This window comes from Filicampus tigris, chromosome 12 (assembly GCF_054856515.1).
Source record: "Filicampus tigris isolate MCC_2025a chromosome 12, RoL_Ftig_1.0, whole genome shotgun sequence".
NCBI classification, from domain to species: domain Eukaryota; kingdom Metazoa; phylum Chordata; class Actinopteri; order Syngnathiformes; family Syngnathidae; genus Filicampus; species Filicampus tigris.
Window position 1 is genome coordinate 6,020,842 of NC_141228.1, and position 27,806 is coordinate 6,048,647.

General features: G+C 40.1%; 2 protein-coding genes across 3 annotated transcripts; one reads left to right on the forward strand and one right to left on the reverse strand.

Moving 5' to 3' along the window:
- Positions 1-16,118, reverse strand: stxbp3 (syntaxin binding protein 3). The gene is made up of 19 exons (XM_086047595.1): positions 16,007-16,118; positions 14,547-14,596; positions 14,273-14,354; positions 12,479-12,555; positions 12,318-12,390; positions 12,143-12,243; positions 11,689-11,834; positions 11,324-11,417; positions 10,372-10,496; positions 10,133-10,231; positions 9,939-9,996; positions 8,414-8,479; positions 7,009-7,089; positions 6,730-6,865; positions 4,905-5,011; positions 4,623-4,721; positions 3,352-3,437; positions 766-914; positions 1-603 (listed from the first exon to the last, which is right to left on the reverse strand). Exons 1-19 carry the CDS (start codon positions 16,107-16,109, stop codon positions 500-502), a joined length of 1,836 nt encoding a protein of 611 aa, XP_085903721.1. The 5' UTR covers positions 16,110-16,118; the 3' UTR covers positions 1-499.
- LOC147138159 (fibronectin type III domain-containing protein 7-like) lies at positions 16,054-27,806 on the forward strand. 2 transcript variants are annotated; one of them, XM_086047594.1, is made up of 14 exons: positions 16,054-17,432; positions 17,563-17,578; positions 17,737-17,994; positions 18,260-18,520; positions 20,570-20,830; positions 21,716-21,979; positions 22,144-22,398; positions 22,508-22,765; positions 24,236-24,490; positions 24,608-24,862; positions 26,391-26,651; positions 27,016-27,045; positions 27,195-27,230; positions 27,357-27,806. In XM_086047594.1, exons 1-13 carry the CDS (start codon positions 17,379-17,381, stop codon positions 27,227-27,229), a joined length of 2,463 nt encoding a protein of 820 aa, XP_085903720.1. In that variant the 5' UTR covers positions 16,054-17,378; the 3' UTR covers position 27,230; positions 27,357-27,806. The 2 variants fall into 2 exon arrangements, with proteins under 2 accessions (XP_085903720.1, XP_085903719.1); XM_086047593.1 differs by lacking the exon at positions 16,054-17,432 and having other exon boundaries at positions 17,491-17,794; positions 17,884-17,994.

The window sequence follows — 27,806 nt, forward strand, 5'->3', positions numbered from 1 at the left end:
TGGTTTGAACCACTTCATACATTTATTAGTCAGTTGTTCAATTCCAGAAAAAAAAGAAAACAAAGAGTACTCAAAAACACTGAGAAAATAATGTTAACTGTTTATACACATGGATGATCAAGTTTACAAGGGCAGAGTGAGGTCCAGTGCTTACGTACAATATGTACATTAGTTAAGCGCTAATGTTCTCCACCATTCCGTTTTATAAAAGGTAAAGTTTACCAGTATTTTTCCAGCGCCGGGTGAGGCCAATTCACATGATCTAACAACTATCCGAATCCTCTCATCTAACTATACATTTGAGTTTCTAAAGGCAAACCCATGGTGTAAATCTATCTGCAGAAATGCAGAAACCAAGATACTTTTATGTGTGAATACACAAACAGGCATACAAGATAATACATTCCCTTCATGTCCCCAATGAAGGGGTTTTGTTGAGTGCACTAATGATAACATTTAGGGAAGGGCAGGGAATTTGGGGAGTCAGTTGGATGACATTTTAGTCATCGCTCCCCTCCTCAATTGTGAAAGTCCCCATAGGACGTTTGCTTAGGGCCTTGATATCATCCAGGAGATTGGTGGGGGTTAAAATGTGGGAAGATCCTAGAGTTGAAACACAACAAAATGAATGTCAGGCTTTGAAACACAATAGAATAAACATTCAGTTTGACTTAAATCAATACTATAAAATATGACAACTACGTATATAACCTACATTAAATTACACTTAACAGCTTATATGTGGAATATTGCATGAGTGCGCACCTATGATGACCTGACAGGATTTGACGGTCTGTGTGACCTCATAGGCACAGCGCATCTCAGAGTAGCTGATTCCTCCAATGACAAAGATGATGAGGCGTGAGCCCGTCCGACGTTCATCCTGAGCGCTGGATTTGTGCTTCTGACGTGCGCTGTGAGGTAGAGAGCATATGATGGGAATCAAATCATCAACATCTATCAGACATTGAGGCGCTCACGTGCAAAATGTAGAAACTAAATAAAACTGAAATTTGCGATTCACTTATTTACAAATATTTCTGTGGAACTTAACGATCATCTGCTGAAACACTCAGCTACTTGTGCCTGTTTGCATATTTTTGTGTCTTTCTGGAATGCCTTAGGATGCCGTCCAAACGCCCTGATCCTTCTAAGTGGCTATTTTGGCAGAGGAGTATCTAATCTAAGTAGTTTGTCACCAGTTCATAGCACAGTGAACAGCAGCATGATGAAGATTACAGTAGCAGTTCTACAGCCAGTCGAAGCTTCTTGGTAGGTTTGACGACAGACAAAACAGGATTGGTAAACTTCTCAAGATGTTGCAGGGAAAGGGCCAGACTGCTACTGGCAGTGGTGAAAGTTAAAAGTTGATCAGCTGGCCTGGAAACGACTACCTGCTCAACAAAAGGTAAAGGTTTTGCTAACAAAAGATAGACTGTCCAATACACATGAATGAATAAATGGACAAATAGCTTTGTCATTGTAATAAAACAACAAAATTCCAATGAAATTGGGACCTTGTGTTGAAAATAAAAACATAATACAATGATTTGCAAATCATGTTCAATCTACATTTAATTGAATACACTACAAAGACAAGATATTTTATGTTCACACTGATCAAATTTGTTTTTAGCAAATAATCCTTAACTTTTATTGTTCAAAAACAGCTGGGACAAAGTCACGTTTATCACTGTGTTACTATCACCTTTTCTTTTAACAACATTCAAAAACAAGACTGCAGACTTGACAACTGGCCAGAAAACCATCATTGATACCCTTCATAGGATGGATAAGCCACAGAAGTTCATAGCTAAGGAGGCTGGCTGTTCAGAATGCTGTGCATATCAATGGAAAGTTTAGTGGAAGGGCAGAATGTGGCAGGAAAGACGCACCGGCAAAAGAGACGACCGAGGGCTTCGGCGGATTATCAGGCAATGCATGGTGTTTTATCAAGAGAAAAACCATCATATCCAAATACAAAGAAGAGCTGACAGCAAGCATCAAGGAAATCGGGGCTTCCGTAACTCCCAGGCAATGCCACAGGCTGATTGCATCAAAGCCACGGTGCATCAAGGCAGTGATTAAGGCAAAGGATTCCCAACCAAGTACTGACGCATACTTAGCAGCAATAAAATATAGAACTATAAGTGTGCTCGCTGTGAAGGCTCTCCTGCAGCGCTGCCACAAACGATTATTTTGCTAGCCGACTAATCACCAACAGTAGTCGCTATTAGTCAATTTATCGGATCATGTGTAAATTACGGCATAATCGCACCAGCAAGTAGGTGCTCTAACGACTTCCAATTGTATTATCTAATATGGCATATTTCCGGGGGAGAAAAAAAATATGTATTTCACTGAAAATAAAATTTGACCAACAGAGTACATGGAGAAGACGTATATAGTGCTTTACCAACACCAAACAGTTCCGAAAACGTTTTACAAAGACCGACATTCAATTATTTAAAAATGTATTAATATAATGAGAAGACACATTGCTGGCGCATTGTTCTAACTACACAATAGTTATTTTTAGTTTCAAATGGCTTCCCTTACACGGCAACAAGAATTTAAAAGGCACATTAATCCACCAGGAATGTACCTTGTGCTACACAGCATTCTGATTAATATTACGTTTGTGGAATACGAGTTAAGCAGGAAAATCCAACCGATTTTAGCCAAGCGGGAAACATTACAGACTTGACTGGCATTTGGCGTTGTTTGTTCCCTTCATTGCAAACTTTGAATCCGGTGGCTGGGGGTCACCGGTAGCTGCAGCCACTGAAGAAGAAGCTTGGTCCAGGTATGTGTCAGACGTCTCCTGTCTTTTCACGACTTTCACCACAGTTTTCATTCGTCACAAGTGGGCATTCAGACTCCTTGTGAGGAAATAGACAGCCAGACAACGACGAGCGGACTCTTCCAACCGCATCCTCCCCACTGTCTGTTTCTTAAATTCCTTTTCTTAGGAATGCCCTTGAGGCTTACCTGGCTTTGTTTATTCCCCTTTGATTGAAAATTACATCTAAAAGCCACGCAGTGTGGCATTTCGACTCATTTTCGCGATTAATAGTAGTATTAGTAGTATTATTATAGTAATTATAGTAATTATCATAGTAGAGCAGTATTAGTTTGCTTTTGTTTTTCTTTGCGTGGCAAAGAGCAGCAATCATTCTACGTTGCGACCCAGAATGCAATGTCCATGGAAAAAAAAGAAAAATCATCTAGAAATCGTTTTTGTCATGCTTAAAGAGGCGTAGCCATGTTACAAAATATGTTGAACAATATCAACAACACAGAATGTACATCCCCAAACACCACATTGAGTTACTCTCTAATCAAACCCACCTGACAGCTCCGGAGCCATTCCAAGCAGTTGGACACTCTGACTGGTGTGGCCATTCCCTAGTGTCCAGTTTGTTCTCCACAGCATCCTGAAAATAATAGTTCTCATTTAGTTCCATTGCTTGCAAAATGCCGTGTAATGCAAGTCAAATTGCAAATATGATAATACGAGTATTTTAATTGTGTGCTGATGTGATGAAAGGTGAAGACGACCAGCCGCATACTGTTACGGCATACTGTTAACTTCTTTTGAGGAATGTTTTTGGATTAATCTTTCATTATTATATTAGTGGGGAACTACAAAACTTCAGAGACGGGGGACTCCAGTTATATGACATGACTCGAGTTGCTATTTTTAGGACTTGCGACTTGCTTGCCAAAAACGAGGGGAAAACTTGACTTGGAAGTTGGTATCTTAGTGATCTTACATGACTCAACAAGGCATCTTGTTTATAGTTTGAAAACTGAATTTTAACACAGTTTGCCTTTTTAGGGAGGAAAGCAAGAAAGAAAGTAAAAAGAGGGGTTTTGTTTCATTCAGGCCAACCTGGCCAGCCAGTCAGCGTCACTTGTTAGTGTGGTGACGCAAACACCAACTCTGAGGATCATTAATTTTGATTTATTTTGTCCATGACGTTGGGTAAAAAGTAGGATGGCAAAACACATGTTTTGCACCTCGCAGAATGAAGACACAACAATGACGTCTAACTTAATTTGTCATTACAAAACCCACAGACTAAGATAATCTCACAGTTTAGCTAGAGGTACAAACACTGGTTTGAGACCAGTAAAAAAAAAAACATGATTGTGAACATTTAAGTACAGCTAAGTATTAACTTAGGGTGGGATGGTTAGTGAAAACTGCCCGAAACCTTGGTTTCAACTGTGACGTTTCCGTTTTCCGAAAGCACAAGACAACGCAAATGCCTATCTTAGCCTTACAGATTATCAGAATCAGACAACCTCCATAAAAGGTGCTTTGATCACTTCATTTTCTATCAATTGCCTTTCAAATGAGTACAGTACTGTGGTAGCACAGTGACCCGGATTCGGATTTGGGTTGCAAGTTCCTGTTTTTCCTATACATTGTATTCTTGTCCTACATCTTATCTACTATGAGCACGTATCACTTCAATTTATAGACACAGTATTTGGCAGCATCCATCTTGTTTGGTCTGAAGTAAAATACATCAATAAATGACGTGGCACAATTTGGCAGGTTTTGTGTAAAAGACGGCACTAACGCATAACCAGCAAACGTCTCTTTTACTGACCTCCATTACATCCTTTATGGCAGGAGTCCACCTGGAAAGGTTGTACGTCTCTTCCTGAGAACGGTCCCGTCTGGTAGGTTTGCGGGAGAAGAAACTGGGCTGAATTCACGTGTGGAATAAAATAGAGTTGAAAAATCAAAACAGAGTTACGTTCCAAATAAATTGTTGATTCTGACAACAAGCCTCAATGTTGGTTTTTCAAGAAACCCTTGAAGCATTCCGTTCACCACTATAGTGTTGCGCAGTAAATGTTTAATCAATCAATTTTGATTCTCCACGTACAGACGTGATGATGGGGACTCCGAGCTCTTTCCAGTTTAGGATAACTTCTCTTTCATCTTCAATTTTCACATGTTGGATGAGTTTGTTCAAATTCTCATCTGTTGTTCCTGGTGACACACATGAAACAAACAAACTACAGTTTACACCGCAGTTGATTAATTCAACTCAACTTTAACCTGATGCAAAATGAATTTTGAAAAAGGTACTTTATATCACTGTACAAAAATAAGAGCAAAATATATGCGATTCAAATATGAGTGCTGAGATTATCTGAAGCAGAGAGCTGTAGGGTTGAGCTACAGTCCCCTCCAAAAGTATTGGAACTGCAATATCCATTTGGTATTTGTTTTTGTACTGTAAACTGAAGACATTTGGGTTTCAGATTCAGTGTCCAGGCGGTCCTCGGGTTATGAACGCGTTCCGTTCCTACGCTGGCGACGTAACCCGAATTTTCGCATAAATCAGAATTAATGCTTTAATACTCCCTAAATCTCAAAATAAATATCCAATGTTCGTCGGCGTCTTGCCTTTCTCCGACCTTTTGATGCTATCCAGCTTCGTTCCCATTATAATGGCTTTCATCTTGGCTGGACCAGCTTCGCTACAAGATCCTACTTTCATTTTTACACACACACACTATGGGGCTGGAGACAAAATGGCGAACGATTATTGGGCGTCGTAAAGTCGAAACGACATAGGACGAATACCGCGTAACCCGAGGATCGCCTGTACTTTTGGAGCGGACTGTAAGAGCAGTTGGTCACAGAATCTAAAACCTGGACAGCAACCAGCAACCAGGAAGCAATCAGCAACTGGCTTGACTTTTGGTGAGCACTCTGTCTGCTGCTTTGCCATTAAAAACTGTTGGCATTTTCTTGCGTGCATTTTCTCTTAAAACCCTATAAGCTATTTTTTTTCATAAAACTTCAGTATAGAAGTTAGTATCTCAAAAGGTTTTAGCTTGAAAATGGTCCGAGATAAAGGCATGTTATAAATGTTGCTTAGTGCAATTTTGTGACTTGGGTGCTTTAAAGTGGAAATCAACCCAAACATTTTTTTTTCAAAAATATGTTACCAGCAGGCCCACTAGTTGAAACACGGCATTCTGATTAATATTGTGTTTGTGGAATATGAGTGTGAGCAAAATCCACCTGTTTTTAGAAGTCTCAGGAGGCGGCCATTTTGTCATTTCTGTCGACTGAAAATGACATCAAAACTACCCAGGGATCATAACGACCAATCATAGCTTGCCTGTTTTCTAAATCTGAGCTGTGATTGGTCGTTACCTGAACCCTGGCTAGTTGTGATGTCATTTTCAGTCGACAGAAGTGAAAAAATGGCCGCTCCGAGAGATGGCTAAAAATGGGTGGATTATTACTCTTATTTCACAAATGCAATATTAATCAGAATGCCTTGTTTCAACTAGTGGGCTTGCATGTTTGGGTTGACTTCCTCTTTAAGGGTTGACATTGTTTGTCTTCCATCTCCCTGGCCTTCCCATTTCTTCAACTTCTCATTTTATTCTGATCTGTACTAAGCTATCTGGACATTCCTTCCAACCTCTGTACATACAGGTCTTTCTCTTCATCCACTGTGTAAGCAGACCATCTTTCACCGTTACTCCTACCCTTTGGCCAACCCAAGCATTGGGCTTCATGTCCTTCCAACTAACCTGAAGCATTGTGCGTCATACCCACTTCTCAAAAGCCTCCAGCATTCTCACGTCACTCTATTTTTAAGTCCAGCTTTCCGAACCTTGGCAATACTACAGAATAAAGACTTCACCAGCTGTTTCTATAGTTTCAGGCAAATTTGTAAAATGTACCATTAACACTGAAGATGTAAAGCAACACAGCTCTGATCTTGTCATAGGTGGTGTGTGGGTGCAGCAGCACCGGCAACAGAGTCCTCATGGGATCCTTCACTTTCACTCCATCCACGTCAGAGCCCACAGCAAGGTCCTACACAGTGATAAGAAATAATAATTAACAAATAAAACACATTTCAAATCTACAAACTATACAGAAGAGTCTCCCATCTTAATTCTAGCAAGGTTAAGTAATCTAGTGATTTCACCAAAACAAAAGTGTAAACTCAGACTGACCTGTTCAGCTTTGCAGAGCTTTTCTACATTGTTGGAAAAATGTTTCATACAATCTTCAGCCAACTGCAGGTGAACAGTTTTCTAGTGTTAAGAGAAAGAGGCAGAGATCAAGCTATTAAAAAAAAAAAAAAAAAAAAAAAAAAAAAGGACATTAATTTAACCCTTGTTTGAAAATGGAAAAGCCAGGACAAAAAATATGAAACATTCCATGCAACAATACACACAAAATAAGGTGCGACATAAATCAACCTGAAAAGAAATGGACAATCAAAACTGCGAGTGTTCTTTATTCATGCTTCCCAAAGAACAGTTAAATTATTACTGAGAAGCCAGACCCGACACTACCGGTACATTCTGTCAACCTTGTGAAAAACATGTCACGTTATAAGAAAACAGGCACCAGACACACTTATCACTGTCCCCACTTATCAGTTAGAGTGTCGTTTTAATCAGCAAAATTGCTGCCATGTTAAAGGGCACTGTTAGGAAAGAATCTATTCAGGTACATACATGTACATTTACAGTTCAAAATCCATCCATCCATTATCCAATCCACTTCTCCTCACAAGGGCCGCGGGCGTGCTGGAGCCTATCCCAGCTGTCTTCGGGCAGTAGGTGGGGGACACCCTGAATTGGTTGCCAACCAATCGCAGGGCACACAGAGACAAACAAACATTCGCACTAACAATCACACCTAGGGGCAATTTAGACTGCCCAATTAACCTACCGTGCATGTTTTTGGAATGTGGGAGGAAACCGGAGTACCCGGAGAAAACCCACACAGACAAAGGGAGAACATGCAAACTCCACAAAGGAAGGCCGAGGCCGGATTCGAACCCACGACCTCTGAACTGTGAGTTGGACGCGCTAACCAGTCGACCACCGTGCCGCCCTACAGTTCAAAATCTTTCTGTAAAGGCAGTAAATATCTAATTTTTCAACATGGATAGGTGCGACTTACATAAAGTCGCGGCTTATGTTTTTTTTTTTTTTTTCATTTCTTGTTTATTAAATACAGTGGGTGCATCTTATATAATGGTGCGGCTTATAGTCTGGAAAATACAGTACTTGTCTCGTAGTGAGGTATGCGACAACGGTACGGATTTGATTGATGCTATTACCAGGTTTTTAATTTGGTCATCAGGTACCACATCATGAAGTACGCCCAGCATGCAGTCCATGGTTATCTCAGAGTTTGTGAATGGCTTTTTCTTTTTGGCTTTCTTTATGGTGAATAATTTACATTATTTGGGTGATGCTGAGCGGGCCAGACCAAAAGCTTCACGGGTCAGATGTGGCCGATACATGAGCCACCAGTTGAACAGACCTGGTGTAGTGGCTTATAGTGGTGAATGCCTGTCAAGTAAGTCCCTGAGATGTGCAAAAGCCAGTCACTGCAACATACCTGTGTCAGCTGCTTACGGAATGATGGCATCTTTTTCATCATTTGGGCCAAATTTCTGATGGTGATCTGAAAATAAATGAATGAATGAATTGAAAAATAAATTAAATAAATAAAAATATAAATAAATGCTAAAATGTTTTCAGCGGGGTAAAATTACAATCAAAAAGCTATAATCAAAGTACAGTTATATACTGGTGTATATATATATATATATATTTATTAGGGCTGTCAAACGATTAAAAATTTTAATTGAGTTAATCACAGTTTAAAACTTAATTGATCGTAATTATTTGCAATTCGAACTATCTCCAAAATATGCCAAATTTTTCTGTGTATTTTTGTATTGTGTGTATATATATATATATAATATATGTATTTGTATATATATATAATATATGTATTTGTATATGTATATAATGTTGTCATTGTCATTATGTTTTCATTCCAACAAATCCTCATGAGATGAAAATTAAAAAAATTAAATTAAAATTGTTAACATTCTTTCTGTATTAGACAGTATTTTTATTCACTACAAAAACATAAATGCAAAAGGGCCTTAGAACAGTGACAGAAATATTTCAAATGTGTGCAAACAAAGTGTGTGTGTGTGTGTGTAATGTACACATTTTTATGTGGCCCTTGTAATATTCTTAGAGTTGATGTTTTCCGAGTGGTCCCTGAAATGCACATGAATGTGATTGGCTCATTATGTTATGCTATGCTAAGATGTAGGTGGTCTCAAGACGTTGTGTGTTCCTCCTTTAGTTACTGACTTTAAAGGCCCTGATACACCAAAACGACGTTCACCAACAGTGACGGACGCTTACCCCCTGTGGCGTCCGGCCGGCTGTCGGCACGTCACGCTGGCAAAACACACCGCAACGACAGACAGCGACGCTGACCATTAAAGTACCTTCTGCGCATGCATAAGATGTAATGCCCTTCCATACCATCGGCGGCGGTAGTCACTATTCCTCATGGTTAGAAAACTTCAACCAGAAAGATGTTGGCCGGGCTGATTGATTATAACAACGTAAACAATGCATTCGCCTCTATTCTTCGCTCACGATGAACTCCCACGCGAAGTAAATCATCACGTTCTTGACATGGTATTGTGAAATACTTACATTGTCAACGCTCGCTCTTGTACTTGTAAGAAGATTAAGGCAGCGGAGGCGTGCTCACTGTTTTTCCGCCTTTTGTCACTTCACGTTGGTGAAGGCAAACCAATTTATTCACATTTCTGAGATTTAAAGCTGCCCCCTTCTTTAGAAATGCTACTTTATATCGTTAGAGTTTATTTTTTCCGAGTAGTCCCTGAAGTGCACACGAATGTGATTGGCTGAGGCTCATAATAATGCTGTGCTCTGCCATGGTTTCAGCACGTGTGTGTTCCTCCCTTAACTGACTTTATTAACACAAAACAAGACAGCCCTCTTATATCCCCCACCCACACACACACACACACACACACACACCCACACACAACAAACTGCACAATGAAAATATAAATGAAAACATGTACCTTCCCATCTGGTTGTTTCTTGCTAGCAGATATTTCCTTGACCATCTTTGGGATTTGTCTGTTTCAAGAACACATTTAAGTAATAGGTAAGTTAGTCTAGTAAAGGGTGAATGCTTTGGTGGGAGGGTGGTTCATCAATTGATGTGTACATTCCATCGGACCACCATTCCGCTTCCCAAATTTGTCAGACTTACTCAGACACCTCAGCAATGTGCTTGTGCCTCAACTTAACCCAAAGCATGTCATCCTCATTCAGCAGAGCCTGCTTCTCTGATCCATCTTTAGACTTGTATCTGTCAACACCAAGACAGTTTGTATCATCAAGATCACAAGACATATCATTTGTGTGCGCCCGTACATACGTTTCGTTTTGTTCTTTTTTTAAGACATTAAAAATATTGTTGCGGTTAACAAATGTGCATGGGTACATTACTTGTATGTGTCCTTCTGGATATCATTGAGGTCATAGGCCATGGCCTGGTAGGTAAGCTCATGCAGGATAGGGCTGACAGGGTCAAAGCCTCTTTCCACTATCAGCAGCTGGGCCTGAGTCTTTTCCTGGTGGGAAGGTGAAAAAGCAGCAGTTACTGTGACAAGCAACATGTCAAGGAATTACTTTTTGTTTTTACATTCTGACCAAGAATGTATACAATTTAAATTTGGTGACACAAAGCAAAGGCGGCACGGTGGTCGACTGGTTAGCACATCCGCCTCACAGTTCAGAGGTCGTGGGTTCGATCCCGGCTCCGGCCTCCCTGTGTGGAGTTTGCATGTTCTCCCCGTGCCTGCGTGGGTTTTCTCCGGGCACTCCGGTTTCCTCCCACATTCCAAAAACATGCATGGTAAGTTAATTGGATACTCTAAATTGCCCCTAGGTGTGATTGTGAGTGCGGATGTTTGTCTCTGTGTGCCCTGCGATTGGCTGGCAACCAGTTCAGGGTGTCCCCCGCCTACTGCCCAAAGACAGCTGGGTTAGGCTCCAGCACACCCCGCGACCCTTGTGAGGAGAAGCGGTACAGAAAATGGATGGATGGATGGACACAAAGCAATTGTGACAACTTGTTGCATTATCAGAATCAGAATGTACTATATTGTATTTCCAAAACATTGGCTTTGTTTTCTGTCAACATACTCAGTGAAGCAGATGTCTGTTGACCTTCATTCAATAAACAACGTTTATTAAGTGTTCAATACTTTTATTCCACTAACTCCGCAATCGCCTGTCTGCCTTCCACCATGACCAACTTTCCTTCTCCCCCGCACACACTGCGCATACCCAGACCTCTATCAGTTTGACAGTTGACAGTAGGGGAGGCTGTATGTAATACAGCGAAACAATGCAATATAGTATTTCAAACAGAAACACAATGTTAAAAATGTCTGACCTTTTTCTTACTGTTGTCATCCAACTCATAGTATCGGGACAATTTGTTGTCCACCAACTCTGCAAGAGTCTTAGCGTACTCCAAGTTGGCATCTCTAGTGGGGAAAAGGTATTACCATGAGTTCACTGTTAAGATCAATGCAGTAATAATACACAAAGAATTATACTGTTAATGTTGCGGATGATAAATAGTTTACTCATTAGTTAACTAAAGAATATCAGTGTGCATTTAATACTGTACTCCTCATCCAATATAAAGTTTAGGTATCAAATCCTGTTGCTTAAGATCAAGCTTTATGCATCCATGTTTATGTTTCTACTGGTCTAAAGTGTGTAATCTGAGTCAATACATTGTCACTGGTGTACTTTTTGTATCGGACTCCTGGGTACTCATCCAACGTGGCGCAGAGCGTGACAAGCTGGTCTGCGAGTGTCTCCAGTGTCTTTTTTCTGTCCTGACTGTTGGGACTGTAGATGCTCTGAAAGGCTCCCGGATTATCACACGTGAACACCTGAAGAGCATTCACATGTCTTGATTGAATACTCTTTTTTTTTTTTTTTCCCTTTAGATCCACTACTAATAATCTCCTTTGGGGGGGGGGGTTTACACTATGTCTAGGTGATACGAACTAAAAATGCAAACACCGCTCTTAACAATTTACATTTAACAATTATCCACCTTAAAATCAAACTTTAAAGTGGTCCATATGAAAATAAACAAACTGCACACACAAAAAAAACAATAACATTGATTATTCACTGGATTACAGCAAATTTGGACATCAAAAAAGAAACGTGCATAAAAGCTCTTAAAACATACCTGTGCTTCGTGAGGTATGAAGGACATATTTATTTCTTTGCAAATCCGAATGTACTTTGCGCAGTACAGTTTCATATTGTTGAAAAGGTCATCAGGGCAGTCTGAGGGATACATTTATTTTATTTGCTTGCAAACTCTCAAAATAAATCAAGACAACAGTCTAAGAGTTACTTACAGTCAGTGAAATAAACATATGCTGATTTGTACTTGGGTTTAGGCTTGAAGTCGGCAATAAAGGCATCCACAGACTGTAAAAGGATAGAAGGTTCAGGATAAAAATGCTTGACAGTGTAATTGTACTACAGTGTTGGAGATGACGGAGCAGTAACGGTATACCTGAGCTGTTGGTGTCATAAAGTAGATGGCCTTCATTTCCAGAACAGGTTCTCTGATTTTGTACAGGTCCTCCACAACTAAAGAAAAAATGATTTTATCTCCTGACAACGTCCAAACAGTACATATAATTATGACATAATTTACATTAAAAGATACTCACAACTGAATTTCAATAAACCAAATACCTTTATTAGACACTCAAGAAGCAAGTAACAGTGATTTTAGTCGATGATGTCATTGTCTGGCGCCTGCCAGACCCGACAACAATCCATGGAGGTCCCGCGCTATTTCATCCGGGATGTTGAAAGTGCGGTGAAAAGTCACTAGAACTCGTCAATTTGTACTATAATCCAATGTTGATTAAATTCATGACTATAGTATCCAGCAACAAAGGGAAAAGTACAGTTAAAAAGGAAAAGGCACAGCTTGCTTGTCCGAGCATTCCGGCAGCCACTCCTGAGGCAGTTCCGGGTGATGCCAAGGGAGCCTCGGCTGCTGCTCTCATTCAATTGAAAGGGACCCAGCAGGGACCCGTGTGCTTTTGTAGTTTGTACCCCAAGAATCAATATTCATAAATATTGTTCTTTGAGTTGAGGAGACTTCTGCTAGTTGCATGTGTACAACTTATAATTTTTTTCAGTCACCCCATTGTGAAACTAGAGTGCAGCCTAGAGCCCCGGTTCAAATAAACCGCTCTGGGAAAACTAAAGCCGTGTTAACAAATGGCTCACTGTTACTTTTGAAGTCGCGTACAGCGGCGCCATATTACCTCCCACGTCATGCAGCAGAGGCTTGGACTCTTACAGTGACAGTAAACAGACCAACGTTAGTGTATCTGAGGTGGCTTTCGATATCGGACCGATACAATTTAGGTGATTTTTTCCCCCAATATCAGGTCAATAATTATCGGTCCGATAGTTATCATGCATCCCTATACACTAATATGCTTCAATTAGGCGCCAAGCGGAGATAGGCTCACTCAGCATCGAGGGTCACTTCCTCGACTGCTTCTGAGTGACCCACCGGGACTGCAGAACTCCCTGCAGCAGGGATAGCCAGTGAGGCTGTCTGCTCAGCCAGTACAGCTGGACGACATCTCCTTCCCACTGCCACACTCGTTGTCGAATTGAAGCATTTTACGAAGTGGAGGGAAAAAAAATCCCCCCAGTACAGACTACCCCGCAGTGTGCAAAAATGAAATGTAAGAAAACAACATTCACACATGACAAAATTTACGTACACATGCAGGGCTTTTGACGCGGGCGATTTTGATCAGCCAAAGTGGCCCTTCGTCAGCATGGGAAATATTTATATTGCCACACCCTGTTTCCATTTGCCATTGGCGAGTAGACAGCGCAAATGCTGGGAACTACACCGCATCTTCAACTGGTGTCTTGTCAAACACTTATCGCAATTATCTAGGACTATCTTTGTGCATTTTCAACCTGTTTGGACCATTTGAACCACGATTTAATCAGTAATATGGGCGTAACGAGTTAGATTTAATTGATTTCCCTAACAAAATACGGAAGATCCATAACATTTGACAGATCTGCTCTTAAGATTAGCCCACAAACTTTTGAGGCCCTAAAAATTGAGGTAGTATTATTGATTGCCTGGAATTCCCAAATATTAAATGCTATATTTTTATGAAGCCTCTTAAATTAAAGCTACAAGTCTCCATTTGCATCACATCTTGATTATTATATTTCAAATACATTGTAGTGCATACAGGCAAAATGAGTCCCGCAACTTTCTAAATACTTTTCATGCTAACTGGAGATAATAACCTACTTGTTATTTTCTCTGATATCAGATCAGACATTTTGCAGCATGATGACAGGAGCTTGGTGGTGAACTGGTCCAGAATCAATATCTGCAGAGAAGATTAACAGGTTTATGAAATTGCAATATGACTGACGGTACTTTCAATTGCAGAGACTATATACTAAAAAAAATGAGAAACTCTGGGCTTTAAGTCAATAATTGAGTGGGCATCTAGAAAAAAGCAGCAATTTTAGGGTTGTCTTAGCAAAAGAATACCAACCCAAAGCGAAAGTTTTCTTACCTTCCATACTTCTGATTTTCTGCAGTCTTCAATAATCGTTTCTTTAATTCCTATAAAAGAAAAAGATGAAACTGTCAGAATATCAAGGTAGGATATGGCTGTTCTCAAACAATAATGCATAATTTGGGAGCTAATACAAATACTAACCAGTTGCTACAGTCGGAAAACGATAAGAACTTGTGCCTAATTCATTAAACAGTGTGGTTGTACAACATAGTGTACAAGCTCCATCTGAAGTCTATGACTTTGGTTGTAATTTACAATTGTGTAGAAATACAGAGCAGATAAAAGCTGTATTTTGCCTGCTTGAAAATATACAGGTATATTCAGTTGAAACCTGAAATTCAGAGGTGGAACAGGCCGTCATTCTGTCACGTCACCCATTTTGCTGACAATTGACAGGACACTTTTAAAAAATGACGGACTAAGCATTGACGGAAGTGGATTTTTTTGTCCGTCAATGTCATCATCAGTAACCAGGTCAAAGTACAGATGGACCTCTCAGTCCGTCACAGACGGACGCCCGTTTGGCTGACGTGTTATATTGGGGGATGTGATGGGGTGGGGAGCGCACGGATTGACGGACAGAAGGACTTGACTGACTGACTGACTGACTGACAGACCAACTGACGATTACAATTTGGTTCGGCTTGAAAAAAATGTTGGACTGACGAATGACAAATGGGTACCCAGGCCGCTGACGGATGACAGACCAGAAAAATTTTGTAAAATGCCCACCTCTCCTGAAGTTTACATACACTAACGTACCCTTTTTTTTTTTCAATTTAATTAATTTAATTTAATTTCGTAAGATTACTAATTATCCTAATTGATTTAAAACATAAAAAGGTTTAGTCTGATGGCATGTCGGGCAATGTGAGGGTGTATGTCTTTCAATATAGTTCTACATCCATATAAACGACAATATGGTGGGAATACTACGCCCTCAATGAACGTTTCAACAACAAATCGCTATACAGTATTAGGGAAACTTCTCATACATTTCTCGTGTCTCACAGGGAAATTTCGTTAAGTATGAAGAAGGTTTAAGACGCACCTACGTGACATTATTGTCTCTTGATGGTGTAGAAAACTTAAAAGGTCTCTGCCGATGACAGTATTCTGTCATTTTCCGAACTCTCTTAAACCGGTAGCCAGAAGACATGAGGTGTGGCTTCAAACTAAAATCTCTCTTTGACCCAGTTTCGGACTGACAGTCACCCTTCTCAAAAATGGATTAGCTGTTACCAGTAAAGTTACATCACGTAAATCACCAAGAGTCACAATCTCGTTGTTTCGCTGTTTACGCCCAACTGCGTTTTTCAAATCGTTGTGGAAGTTAACGATAAGCGACACTGTCATTCGGCGATGCAAAGTCACAAAATCTCTACCACACAAACTCACTGCCTTGTATTCTGTTTAAAAGGACCCTGAACGACTGACTATAACATCGAACTTACTTTTCCAAACTATTCTTTTCAGTCCGTTCTCTGGACCAGTTGCCATCTTGACTTTTTTCCCCTCTTGCGCCTCTTCCTGGCTGGTCTGTATGTAGGGGCGCATAAAGCTAAACATTACGACTTCCGGTAAGACTTCCGGTTGCAGCAATTCTGTGAGAAAACTGTTGGCATTCGTTCGACTGTAGAAATATGTGGTTCAGTTTTGATTTATTTCATTAATTGCAATTTTAATATTTAAATCTGTATAGCATTTTGATCAGCGTCTGTTGTTTTTAAACATGCTTCTTGTACTTTCCCTTTCGGATTGTCCCGTTAGGGGTCGCCACAGCCTCTCATTGTTTTCCATGGAAGTCTATCTTTTGCATCCGTCCTCTCTAACACCTGTTGCCCTCATATCTTCCCTTTATCTATCAATCTTGTCTTGGGTCTTCCTCTCGCTCTCTTTCCTGGAATCTCCACACTCATCACCTTTATACAAATATACTTTTTCCAAAACAACTATAACCTTGGATGACCTTAACTCAGATTAACTCATTTCCATCCTAGTGTCCGTCACGTCCAGTTTCCGTCTAGTTTCCGTCACGTCCAGTTTTTAGACATGCTTATAAAGCGACCTCGAGCACTTTGAAAAATAGATATGTTATTATTATGATTATTATTATTATGATTATTATTATTATTATTATTATTATTATCATAGAAAGAAATAAAAGAATAGCCAGGGAGATTTTTAAACAAAAATTCAAAATAAAGAACATAAATGTTAATCGCTTTCTTGTTTTTGGGGTCCAAAATAGAATTTATATACTGTTTGGTTTCTGCCTCGAAAAATTACGAAGAGGTTTTGAGTGACTAATTTGGGATTTGGAGCTATGTAATTTTGCTAGAATAATCACATTTATAAACAAAGACATAGTTTAGTTTTTTTTTAGTTTTTTTTTTTACCATCTTTATTGAAGAAACCAAACAGTACATTTTCCAGTGAAGAATAAAGTCAGAGTCTACATAACCAATAATAAATCGAGATATATCTTTCCAAAACTTGTTGGTAAACGGACATTGGCAGAACAGGCGAATCAATGTTTCAGAGGACATTGCACAAAACAATCAACACAAATGTCTTTTTTGAACTTAAGAAGACAATGCTTGGTATTATTACATAGCCTTAAGACAGGTGGTCCAGTTTCTTTGTCAAGTGTCTGCTTTGCTTTGATTGGATATGCATGCTAAAAAGGCGTGTCTTGGTATATGTATTACAACCAACACAGATAGCAGATTCGTTTTTAAACAGAGCGAAGCAGTTCAGTGTGAGGCCGAGTTTTAAATCGAATCCTAGCTGAGAGAGTGGTAACAGAAAAGTGAGTTGGGAAGAATGGGTGCGTTGAATTGTTTGGTTGCTTTTGTCTTGGTGTGTATAGGCACAGAGGTAAGACATTTTTTATTTGCTAAAATTGTTGATGAAAAGGACAAAAAAAAATAAAAGTTATTTATTTACAGATGTTAACATGAATTGTTTGAAAGCTGGTGTATTAATTTCTTTTCACTGGAATTTACAGGCTTCAGCTCAAACGGGTATTGTATTACGATTTTATTTTTTGATATATATCTATATTGATTATTGGTGAAACCTATCACCAGTGGTATCGAACAACACAATAACCCAAGTCAAAATGTTCTTTACAATAGAAAAAAACATTCTTTTGTGTGACAAACTTGTTTCACCCCCTCAGTGTTCACAGCATCAGTGTTTGCACACACATCCAGGAGTGCAACTCTGCGATGGAACAGGTATCCTGGAGCCACCTCCTACCTGGTCACAGTGTCCCTATCAGGCTCACCAGATGTCATTTCTTTCACCCAATTTGGTGAAAACACAGTGATGGGCACTGTCAACTCTCTGTCCCCGAACAACTTATATGTCTTCACGGTTCAACCTTTGGATATTAACCAAGTCCCACTGGACATGATCACTGTTCAGTCATTAACAGGTGGGTTTAACACAAACGTTTTGGAGGGCACCGTGACATTTATATGGTAAACAGATCATTAATTTAACATGTGATGTTTACCAATTTGAATAATGTCCCCCTTTTGTTCACTTTTACGGTAATTCCGAATTGTGATAAGGTCACAACGCTCCTAAAATGATGACCACTGTATCATAGGACATATTTGCCTTTGACTTTCAGTGTAACAAAGTGTTTCCCCTTCCTACATATCCTGACCTGATCAAAACTATGTCTACTATTACAGCTCCTGGGGTGATGGATCCCATCCAGAAAGTCAAGCCAAAGGACAGCCAAACATTGATAGTTGAATTTAATTTGGTGACAGGAGCAACTCATTACATTGTACGCGTCGAGAGTTCTGATGGTTTCTACAGAGAAGATACAATTTATTCCTCCCCTGCTGAGATCAAGTCCCTCACACCGTACACTGAATATACATTGAGCATCATGGCGGGGAATAGCGGAGGCCGCAACCAGCCGTCTCGCTCTGTAACTGGAAAGACAGGTACAGTTTTCCCACTTTCATGTCTGGGAAGATATCATTTCAGTACATGGGGAATAACATAGAAAGTGTATACTGTATTCTATGTTAAAAAAAAAAAAAAAAGAGTCACACCCCATTCTCGGGTAGAGGTCATCAGATCTTTTCTATTGTCTCATAGTACACGCTCTTATACAATCACACTCATTTGATACATCAAAAATGTTCGAGCAACTCTAGGTTTTCATCACACGAGAAATGTGACCGCAGCCTTCCGGGATTGTCCTTTATTGGTGGCAACTTTACCTGAGCCCTTTATGTAAAACACAAAGAGTTGACCTCATATTCAGCGCACATCTCTTGCATTTCCCCTCCACCGTCACCCAAGGGGCCACATCTAATCCATGAGCAGAAACACCAAGTAGTGTTTTCACTAAGGAGGCACTGAAATGGAAATTCTTGGCTGAAACCTGGAAATAAGGAGCCCAAGGCTGAAAACCAAAACATTGAAAGCTATTATGATACCTAAAAGACAGTGGAGAATGGACAAACACTCCATGAGTTATTATAATACAGTGTACATAATAAAAGGAACAACTATAACTTAACTCACAGTTAAGAGGCATTTGTAGTCGATAAAATGGACGAAATTGGCGTTAGGCGGACGGAAACTTTGAGCCATCATGGTGGGTCAGAGTAACATCACACAGGAACTGGCACAATGTAAGACCAAAAATGTGTCTGTCATTCAACCAATGTACTTCAAATTTGGCAGAAGCATTGAAAAATATATAATAAACGTATATGGCCAGTTGGATATGAAAAATTGCCTTACGCATTTAAAGTGGAAGTCAACCCAAACCTATTTCTTTTAAGAATATGTTCTATGCAGGCCCACTAATTGAAACACAGCATTCTGATTAATATTGTGTTTGTGGAATATGAGTTAAGCAACAAAATCAACCCGTTTTTAGCCATCTCTGGGGGCGGGGGACTGAAAATGACATCATCAAACCCTCAGGGCTCAGATAACAACCAATCATACTGTAGCTCAGCTTCAGAAAACAGATGAGTCGTGATTGGTCGTTATCTGAGCCCTGAGGGTTTGTGATGTCATTTTCAGTCGACAGAAGTGACGAAATGGCCGCCCCCTGAGATGGCTAAAAACGGGTGTATTTTGCTGCTTAACTCATATTTCATATTAATCACATTGCTTTGTTTCAACTAGTGGGCCAGCATAGAACATATTCTTGAAAAAAATATGTTTGGGTTGACTTCCACTTTAATGGTTTGTCAACAAAAAAATTTGAACTGTTGACCGAGTCTTATACAACCAGGGGCGGAGCAACATGGTGGTCATGGGTGGCAATGGCCACCCCTTCTGTACATCAAGTTGAAGATTTGATACATGCGATTTTTCTGCTATTTTCGCAGTATTCTTAGACCCCTTGATACTCTTCCACAATTCATTTATAAAATTGCATATTTAAAGAAAAAAACTTACAATTGAACTGAACGAAATCTCTAAAAGATTCTGCCTTCCTTAAAAAAAAAAAAAAAAAAGAAGAAGATTCTTATCGTCAATGTCAACCAAAATGATTACCTTCGCACCATAGCAAGCAAACAACATGACAGAGAAGTCTTTGTGTGTGTGTAATAGACAACCACCCTTGGCCCGCCTAGCGGCGCGCAGAGTGGTCTTCCAGCTTCCTGCTACTAGACTTGACCCAGCATGAAAATTAAGATGTGCTCTTTTTTTATGCCGAGCGCACGCGCGCCTGTCTACGAATGTAGAGCCCATAAACTCCATTGCCCAAATCCTCTTCGAGGATCTAGTTAATCCCAACAAGACTGTCGACAAGTTTTACAGTCACACATTTAATAAGCAACAAAGTATATATTCTGCCCATAAAAATAGATTTTGAAACGAAAATGTTCATATTATGTTCATATAAAACAAGCGCAGATCACTGTTACCGAGTTACTGTACCAAATAATTGTGTTTTACTCTTAGTCTTTGGAGAGACTTTATTGTTCAAACCAAATCTCATCAAGGTTTCTTCTCCTTCACAGTTTTGCCCGCTCTTCAGCCGTCAACTTCTTCTCCCAGTAATGACAGCATTTTTATATCCTGGGACCCAATTGATGGTGCTGTCCAGTACACCGTGGCCCTGTACGAGGTTTTCTCCAACACAACCTTGAAACAGAACACCACCAGCACAAATGTGATACTCTCTGGACTGGAAGCTGGCGCACTTTACATGATCATGGCTTGTGGTTGGGATGCTGAAGAGCGAAAGGGAGAGGGAAGTTTGTACATCAACCAGACAACACGTAAGGAAGCACTTTGCCATTTCATATTTGCTTAATGAGGAAGTCAACCCAACCTATTTCTTTGCAATAATATGTTCTATACAGCCTCACTAGTCTAAACTTGGTGTTCTGATTAATATTGTGTTTGTGGAATGCGAATTGAGTTGCAAAAGCCAACTGTTTTTATCCATTTCAGGGGGCGGCCATTTTGTGACTCGCTGTCGACTGAAAATGACATCACACTTGCTCAGGGCTTAGGTAACAACCAATCATGGCTCAGCTTCAGAAAACAGGTGAGCCGTGATCGGCTGTCACCTTAGCCCTGAGCAGTTGTGACGTCATTCTCAGTCTACAGCAAGTGACACAATGCAGCAAAATGCACTAGTTTTTAGCCACCTCTAGGGGCGGCCATTTTGTCTTCTGTCGACTAAAAATGACATCACAACTATTCACAACGACAAATCACGGCTGATCTTTCCTCTGAATCCAAGCCTTGATTGGTCGTTGTGAGCAGTTGTGATGAGATTTTCAGTCGACAGAAGACAAAATGGCCGCCCCCGGAAATGGCTAAAAACAGGTGGATTAACAGTTATTCCACAAGCGCAATATTTATCAGAATGCCCTGTTTCAACTAGTGGGCTTGCATAGATCATATTCTTGAAAAAAAAAACGTTTGCCTTGACTTTCCGCTTTAATGAGTTGGAAAACCCTTTTAAAGTACATTGTTGACAGTCTGATCTGATTTCTTTGTAATTGGTGAATGTATTACAGGAATGAAACTATGACAACTATGTCCTTCAGTAGCCTTTGTGTTTGTTGGCAATTGAAGTCCCGGGGACAGTACTACACATACAGTACAACCAGTTTATTATTGGATGTATTCCTGTGTTTCTTGTGTATTGACAGGACCTCCGACGCCGGCTTCCGTTGAAGTCTCTGTGGTGATGATTGGCGACCAGGCTGCGCTGTCTGCGTCCTGGGAACTAAACCAGGAGGTTTATGGCATCGTAGAATATTATGTGATGAGTGATCAGAGCCTCACTTGTAACACCACATCCAGCCCCTGCGTCCTTTCACCAGTGGGCTGTGGAGAGGTGCACACTATCCAGGTTATCCCCTCCAATGAAGCAGGGCCCGGCTACCCTTCAAGTCCTGTTGAGTTCATCACCTGTGAGTATGAAAACTTTGATTCCCACAGGACCGTTTCTTAACCCTTGTCACGAAGAACCACTTCGACTTGTATAAATGCTAAGAGACAAATATTAACACAACATGTTCAATATTGTTGCACTTTTTTTTAACCATGTGTAATTGTTGTTGTCTGTACCTCTCAGTCCCTTGCCCACCTAAATCTTTAGCTTTGGTGGAGTTAGTGGAAGGAAACTGCACTCTGTCCTGGGATATGGAGCCTTATGCGGATAGCTACATGGCCTACATCAAGAAAGGTGACGGTGGTGAGGAGACATGCAACACTACTAGCAACAACTGCACCTACCACTGCCAATGTGGCTACATGTACCAGATGTATGTGTTTGCCTACAACTATGCTGGCTCCAGTCCGCAAGGACCCCAAGTCAACTATACCACATGTAATTATGTTCCTCTTTCTTATTTGGATATTTGGTCCTTGTTTGGATATTTATATCTGGGGACCTTATTTACCTGTGTGTTAACTTGTGTGTGCCATGTCTTTGTCAGTGCCCTGTTGTCCGGAGGGCGTGTCCGTCTCTCTGGTGAGCACGGAAACTCTGGAGATCACATGGGCAGCATCTCGGGGAGCAGATCTGTATGAGACTCGAGCAGCGGATATTTCAGAGGTCATCCTGTGCAATGACACTGCACCGGTGTGCGCTCTGTCTGACCTGAGCTGTGACAGCGCCTACAGTGTGGTTGTGACACCCTGCAATGACATGAGCGGCTGTAATCATGCATGCAAAGCTCACACCAAAGACACAGGTAAACTACACTCTCACACACACGAATATAAATCAATGAATGAATAATAATATGACTCAATCATCAATGAAAATGAATACTTTAAGTTCATATATATTACTGGGAATGTAACGATTAATCGAAAATCGATTAAAAATTTGATGAAGTCGGTTACAATGATCAACTATTCTCTTTGTAAACCCAAAAATGAAATACTACACAAACACAATTTTAATTCCAAACATACATTTTTTAAATTATTCTGCACAAGTGCTACAATCACCCAGTATTGAGAAATCAATCAATGGAACTGGAACAGGAACATTTCCGTTTTGAAAACTGTTTCTTTCCTTGTTCAGACTAAGACCTGCTACTTTTCTCACAATAGGCATGGGCAAAGTGGAGTGTTGCAGTACCTATATCGCTGTATGGTTTGCCGTGTTGGGAAATAATCAAGGCCATCTTTTCTCACATCAGAGGCTCATTGCTGCAAAGCAGATTATTACAGTCTGTGTTATTATCCAGATGTATACTTGTATGAATCGAAGGAAGTGTCGAGCTGCCAGTGTGGAGTAAACATTTTTAACTGGCAAACACGTTCTTACGAGTTTGCAAACACATTCGAACAGATTTACAAATATGTTAGAATTTACTTTTAGGCTATATGCTAAAAACATAGCATTTTTTCCCATAATGCGATGGGGTATTGACTTGCGCATGCACAAGTAAAAAAAAAAAACTTTTTTTATTTGGACTACATTGTCAATATTTGTTTGAAAATTAAGTAAGTGAACATAGTTCATTAGTATTTTTTTATGGTTTTATTATCTCTGTATAGTTCATGATTCCATTTGGAATTTTTTTCACTTAAAGACTTGCGTATGGTTCTTGAACGTTTTACACCAAGTAACACCACAAAAACAACTTTGCACTCCAAATACCACCGTCATAATACATTAACAGATTGGGCTGAAGTGGTCATCAAAGATGAAGCACTTGCTTTATTATTCAAAAGTATTTGATATATTTATTTCATCCAACTCTAACATTATGCACAGTTTCACACTGCACTTAATGATGTGGGGGGAAAAAAATACTAATACTAATAAAATAATTATTCAATTGAAATGAAATGAAAAAAATGACAAAAAACAGTATACCGAAATGTTTGTAAACAAACTGTTCTAAAATATTAAATGCCACTGTATTGAACTCCAAAGTTAAACACAACTGAACTGTACTTAACAAATGTAGTGTACTGAATTAAAACCAATTCAAGCCTCTATAACATGATTCTTCAGTTACCACTAGAGCAAGCCCGCGTATCAAAAGTGATACGTACTTGTACCACACTTTAGAGAAGCCTCACCTCAAGTATCACATGATACATTTGGCATCATACGGTGAAATATCAAATAACAATGGTTATCCTCATTGTATGTTGGTACTCCATACACTCTAAATATGTATCTTTTCCTTTTTCCTGGCCAGCCCCCTGCATGCCCATGTATATCCAGCTTGATCCCAAAAACTCTTCCTGTGTCAGTGTAAGCTGGACAGCAAACAACCGTGCTGCCAATTACAGTGTGAGCGCAGCGGGAGAAGATGGCACACACACCTGCACCTCAAGTGGAAGTAGCTGTGACATCACAGGTCTGCCCTGTGGAGCCATCTATGAGGTCGCCGTCATAGCAACCAGCGCTGCTGGACAGAGTTTATCCAGCTACTCTGAAACACTAGAAACGGGTAAAGAAGTCAAGCTTTGTGACGGAATCAATCCTGCTCCAGACTGGAATTCCAAAATAGAAACCCTGAATATGCTGATTTGTCATTGATCACTGTACACATTTTCCCCGCCAACAGAACCGTGTTGTCCTGCCAGTCCCACTGTGCAGCAGGTCACGCAGGCGATGAGCAATGTCTCCTGGTCTCACGCTAAAGGTGCTTATACATTTCTGACCTCGTTGACATCACCGCGTGGTCACGCAAGCTGCCACACCCAGGACTTCCACTGCCTCATGGGATGCATCACTTGTGGCACAAACTACACAGTCACCATGGAGGCTTTCAGCCACAGCGGACGCAGTGTCAACTGCACCTATCAGGGCTTCTCATCCAGTGAGTAATCTCATTTCCAGACACTTCTTTCACCGGAAATGCAGGTTCAAAGGGAAGCTGGAACCTATACCGGCTGACATTGGGCAAAAAACAAGATATAACTTGTATTAACCGTAGGTTAGTCACATTAGGTTAGTACAGACAACCGTTCACGCCCATTCACACCTACATCAAATTTTGAGTCCTCAGTTAACCTATCAAGCATGTTTTTGAACTGTTGGAGGAAGCTAGAGTACGTTGTGCCTAATGTAGTACATTACTGCCTGTGCAGCCTATTTTGTGTTGTTGACAGCATCAGCATCTAGTAACAAAATATTCTCAGAAGCCCATGCATTGCATATCACTGGCGTCGGGCCCAAACCTTCTACCTCCAAAACAGTTACTTTTCAGGAGACCTCAAAAATGGCAAGTTTGTTCATCCATTAGCATTGCATCGCGAAAGAGAGCAAGCCATTTTTAACACTTTAGATCGGTTATACATTAATGGCCACATTATGCCGCCGCCCCTGTGTGACCTATATCTTTGCTACTGTAACAACGAAAATTTCCCCACTGTGGGATCAATAAAGGCATTCTTATCTTATCTTATCTTATCTTATCTTATCTTATCTTATCTTAATGATGTGTAAAAATAACACCCACACGTATGGACTGACTAAAAGTATAGATTTAAAGTGGGAAGTCAACCCAAACATATTTTTTTCAAGAATATGTTCCCAGCAGGCCCACTAGTTGAAACACGGCATTCGGATTAATTTTGCGTTTGTGTAATGCAAATTAAGCAGCAAAATGCACTCATTTTAGCCATCTCTGAGGGCGGCCATTTTGTCTTCTGTCGACTAAAAATGACATCACAACCACCCAAGGCTTGGGGAATGACCAATCACAGCTCGCCTGTTTTCTAAAGCTGAGCCGTGATTGGTCGTTACATGAGCCCTGGGTAGTTGTGATGTCATTTTCAATTGTCAGAAGTGGCAAAATGGCCGCACCCACAGATGGCTAAAAATGAGTGAATTAACTCTTATTCCACAGATGCAATATTTATCAGAATGCCCTGTTTGAACTAGTGGGCCTGCTGGTAACATATTCTTGAAAAAAATATGTTTGGGTTGACTTCCGCTTAAAAAAAAAAGAAAAAAAAAAAGAAAAGAAATTAACCAAAATGTGACTTATGAGGTTTTGGCCCAACGCCAGCGATATATTAATTCTCAACCTTTATTCATACACAAGTAATAATATAGTCATTTTCCCGGCAATTTAGGCTTAGTGGCCTAGTGTCAGCTGAGCCCTTTGGACTCTTGTGGGTTTTTCTTGCTTTGTTGTCAGAAAGGCGCAGGAAACAAACAAGACTGAGGCAACATTTATAAAAACGTCACGTAACGAATGTTTCTCACGTCGCTCATTACTCATTTACTCACACATACATAACAAATTGATTTCTTTGATGAAGAAAAAAAAATTGTTTCTTCCCCATTAAATATGAGAGCCACAATATGCTGAGCGCTGCCTCATTGTCTCTGTCTGGCAGGTGCATGTTGTCCATCAGGCGTAAGGGTGTACAAGCTGGCTGGAAACTCTTTGCGGCTGCACTGGCGCACCACTGGCAGCGGCCACCGTTACATAGCCGAAATAATGGGCAGCAACAACTCCTACAACTGTACTACATCTGCGGGAGAGAGCAGCTGCGATATTGCAAACGTCCAATGTGGAGACGTTTATCATGTCGTCGTAGCTCCATTGACACCAGAAGACAGCAAAGTGACATTTTGTGCTCAGAAAGTTTACTCAGGTATGGTGGCATAACACTTGACTCACACTGTCTAAACCGCAGGTGTCAAACTCAAGGCCAGGGGGCCACATCCGGCCCGCGGCATCATTATATTACAAACATTTTTTGAGAATCCCTCCTTTAAAATAAATGGAAAAATAGTTGAACTATTTACTGGCTTCTGATTTCAAAGACACTATAAGGGTATGCTACGTTTATATGGGTTCACATTTGTAATGGCCCTCCGAGCGACCCCATAACAATGATGTGGCACGCGACAAAAAATGAGTTTGACACCCCTGGTCTAAACTCTTATCATACCTTTTGAGCTTTGTACAAAAACAGATGAAACATTTCTGATTTTATATTATTTTGCCTCTTACAGTCACTTGCACAGGAAGTGATGTTGGTACAGGTTAGTGTGTTTTGTAATGAATTATAAAGTCACACCTCAATCATTTAATACTTTTTGCTGTTTTCAAACACTTTTTTGTCTTTAAAAATTATGAGTGTGTCATTGCATTAAAAAAAAAAATCTAAATCAACAAATCTACTTTCTTGCAGTGATTTACAGAGGCAAGAGAAGTGTGGATCAGTAAGGTAAGTACTGTAAAATATATATTGCACTTTAACTTTTATATTTGTAACATTTAAAAAATGAACTCACAGTGGTTTGACATTTAAAATGGACGGTGTTGTGTAACTGTATTTATTTTGTATCCACAGCCTGATGTCATATGAAGTAGCTATCTCACTGTAATTCATCATCATCATCATCATCATCATCATCATCATCATCATCATCATCATAATCATCAATATCAATCTGTATCATATCTCCTTGTTTGGACATATAATATACGCGAGTTGTAAAGGCATCTTATCATTTGTCCATGTTCATTTACAGGTTTTATAGTCTTCCTGATCAGACGTGCCATGCTAATTGTGTATCTTGTAAACAACCCATTCTACTATCCTAACATAACCAAGCACCCAACACTCACTGGACTTAATTATGAGAAAGCACAAGTGGGTACAGTTTACCTGCACTACTTACAATAGCTTGCAGGGATGTAAAAATATGAATTGAGCCATATTTGCCTGCGATGTTATGGCCTTATTTGAAAATTGTAACGCATAATCAATTGTATTGATTGCTTAAAAATCAATATAATT

Bases quoted from the DNA above. Each gene is read 5' to 3' on its own strand.
- LOC147138159 (XM_086047594.1), top strand. From the start codon at position 17,379: ATGGGTGCGTTGAATTGTTTGGTTGCTTTTGTCTTGGTGTGTATAGGC. The intron at 22,399-22,507 runs GTAATTATGTTC...TGTCTTTGTCAG, and splicing joins CCAAGTCAACTATACCACAT to TGCCCTGTTGTCCGGAGGGC. The intron at 24,491-24,607 runs GTAAAGAAGTCA...CCCCGCCAACAG, and splicing joins CTCTGAAACACTAGAAACGG to AACCGTGTTGTCCTGCCAGT.
- stxbp3 (XM_086047595.1), bottom strand. From the start codon at position 16,109: ATGCGCCCCTACATACAGACCAGCCAGGAAGAGGCGCAAGAGGGGAAA. The intron at 11,835-12,142 runs GTATGTTTTAAG...AATGCTCTTCAG, and splicing joins TCATACCTCACGAAGCACAG to GTGTTCACGTGTGATAATCC. The intron at 11,418-11,688 runs GTACACCAGTGA...TTTCCCCACTAG, and splicing joins CCAGGAGTCCGATACAAAAA to AGATGCCAACTTGGAGTACG.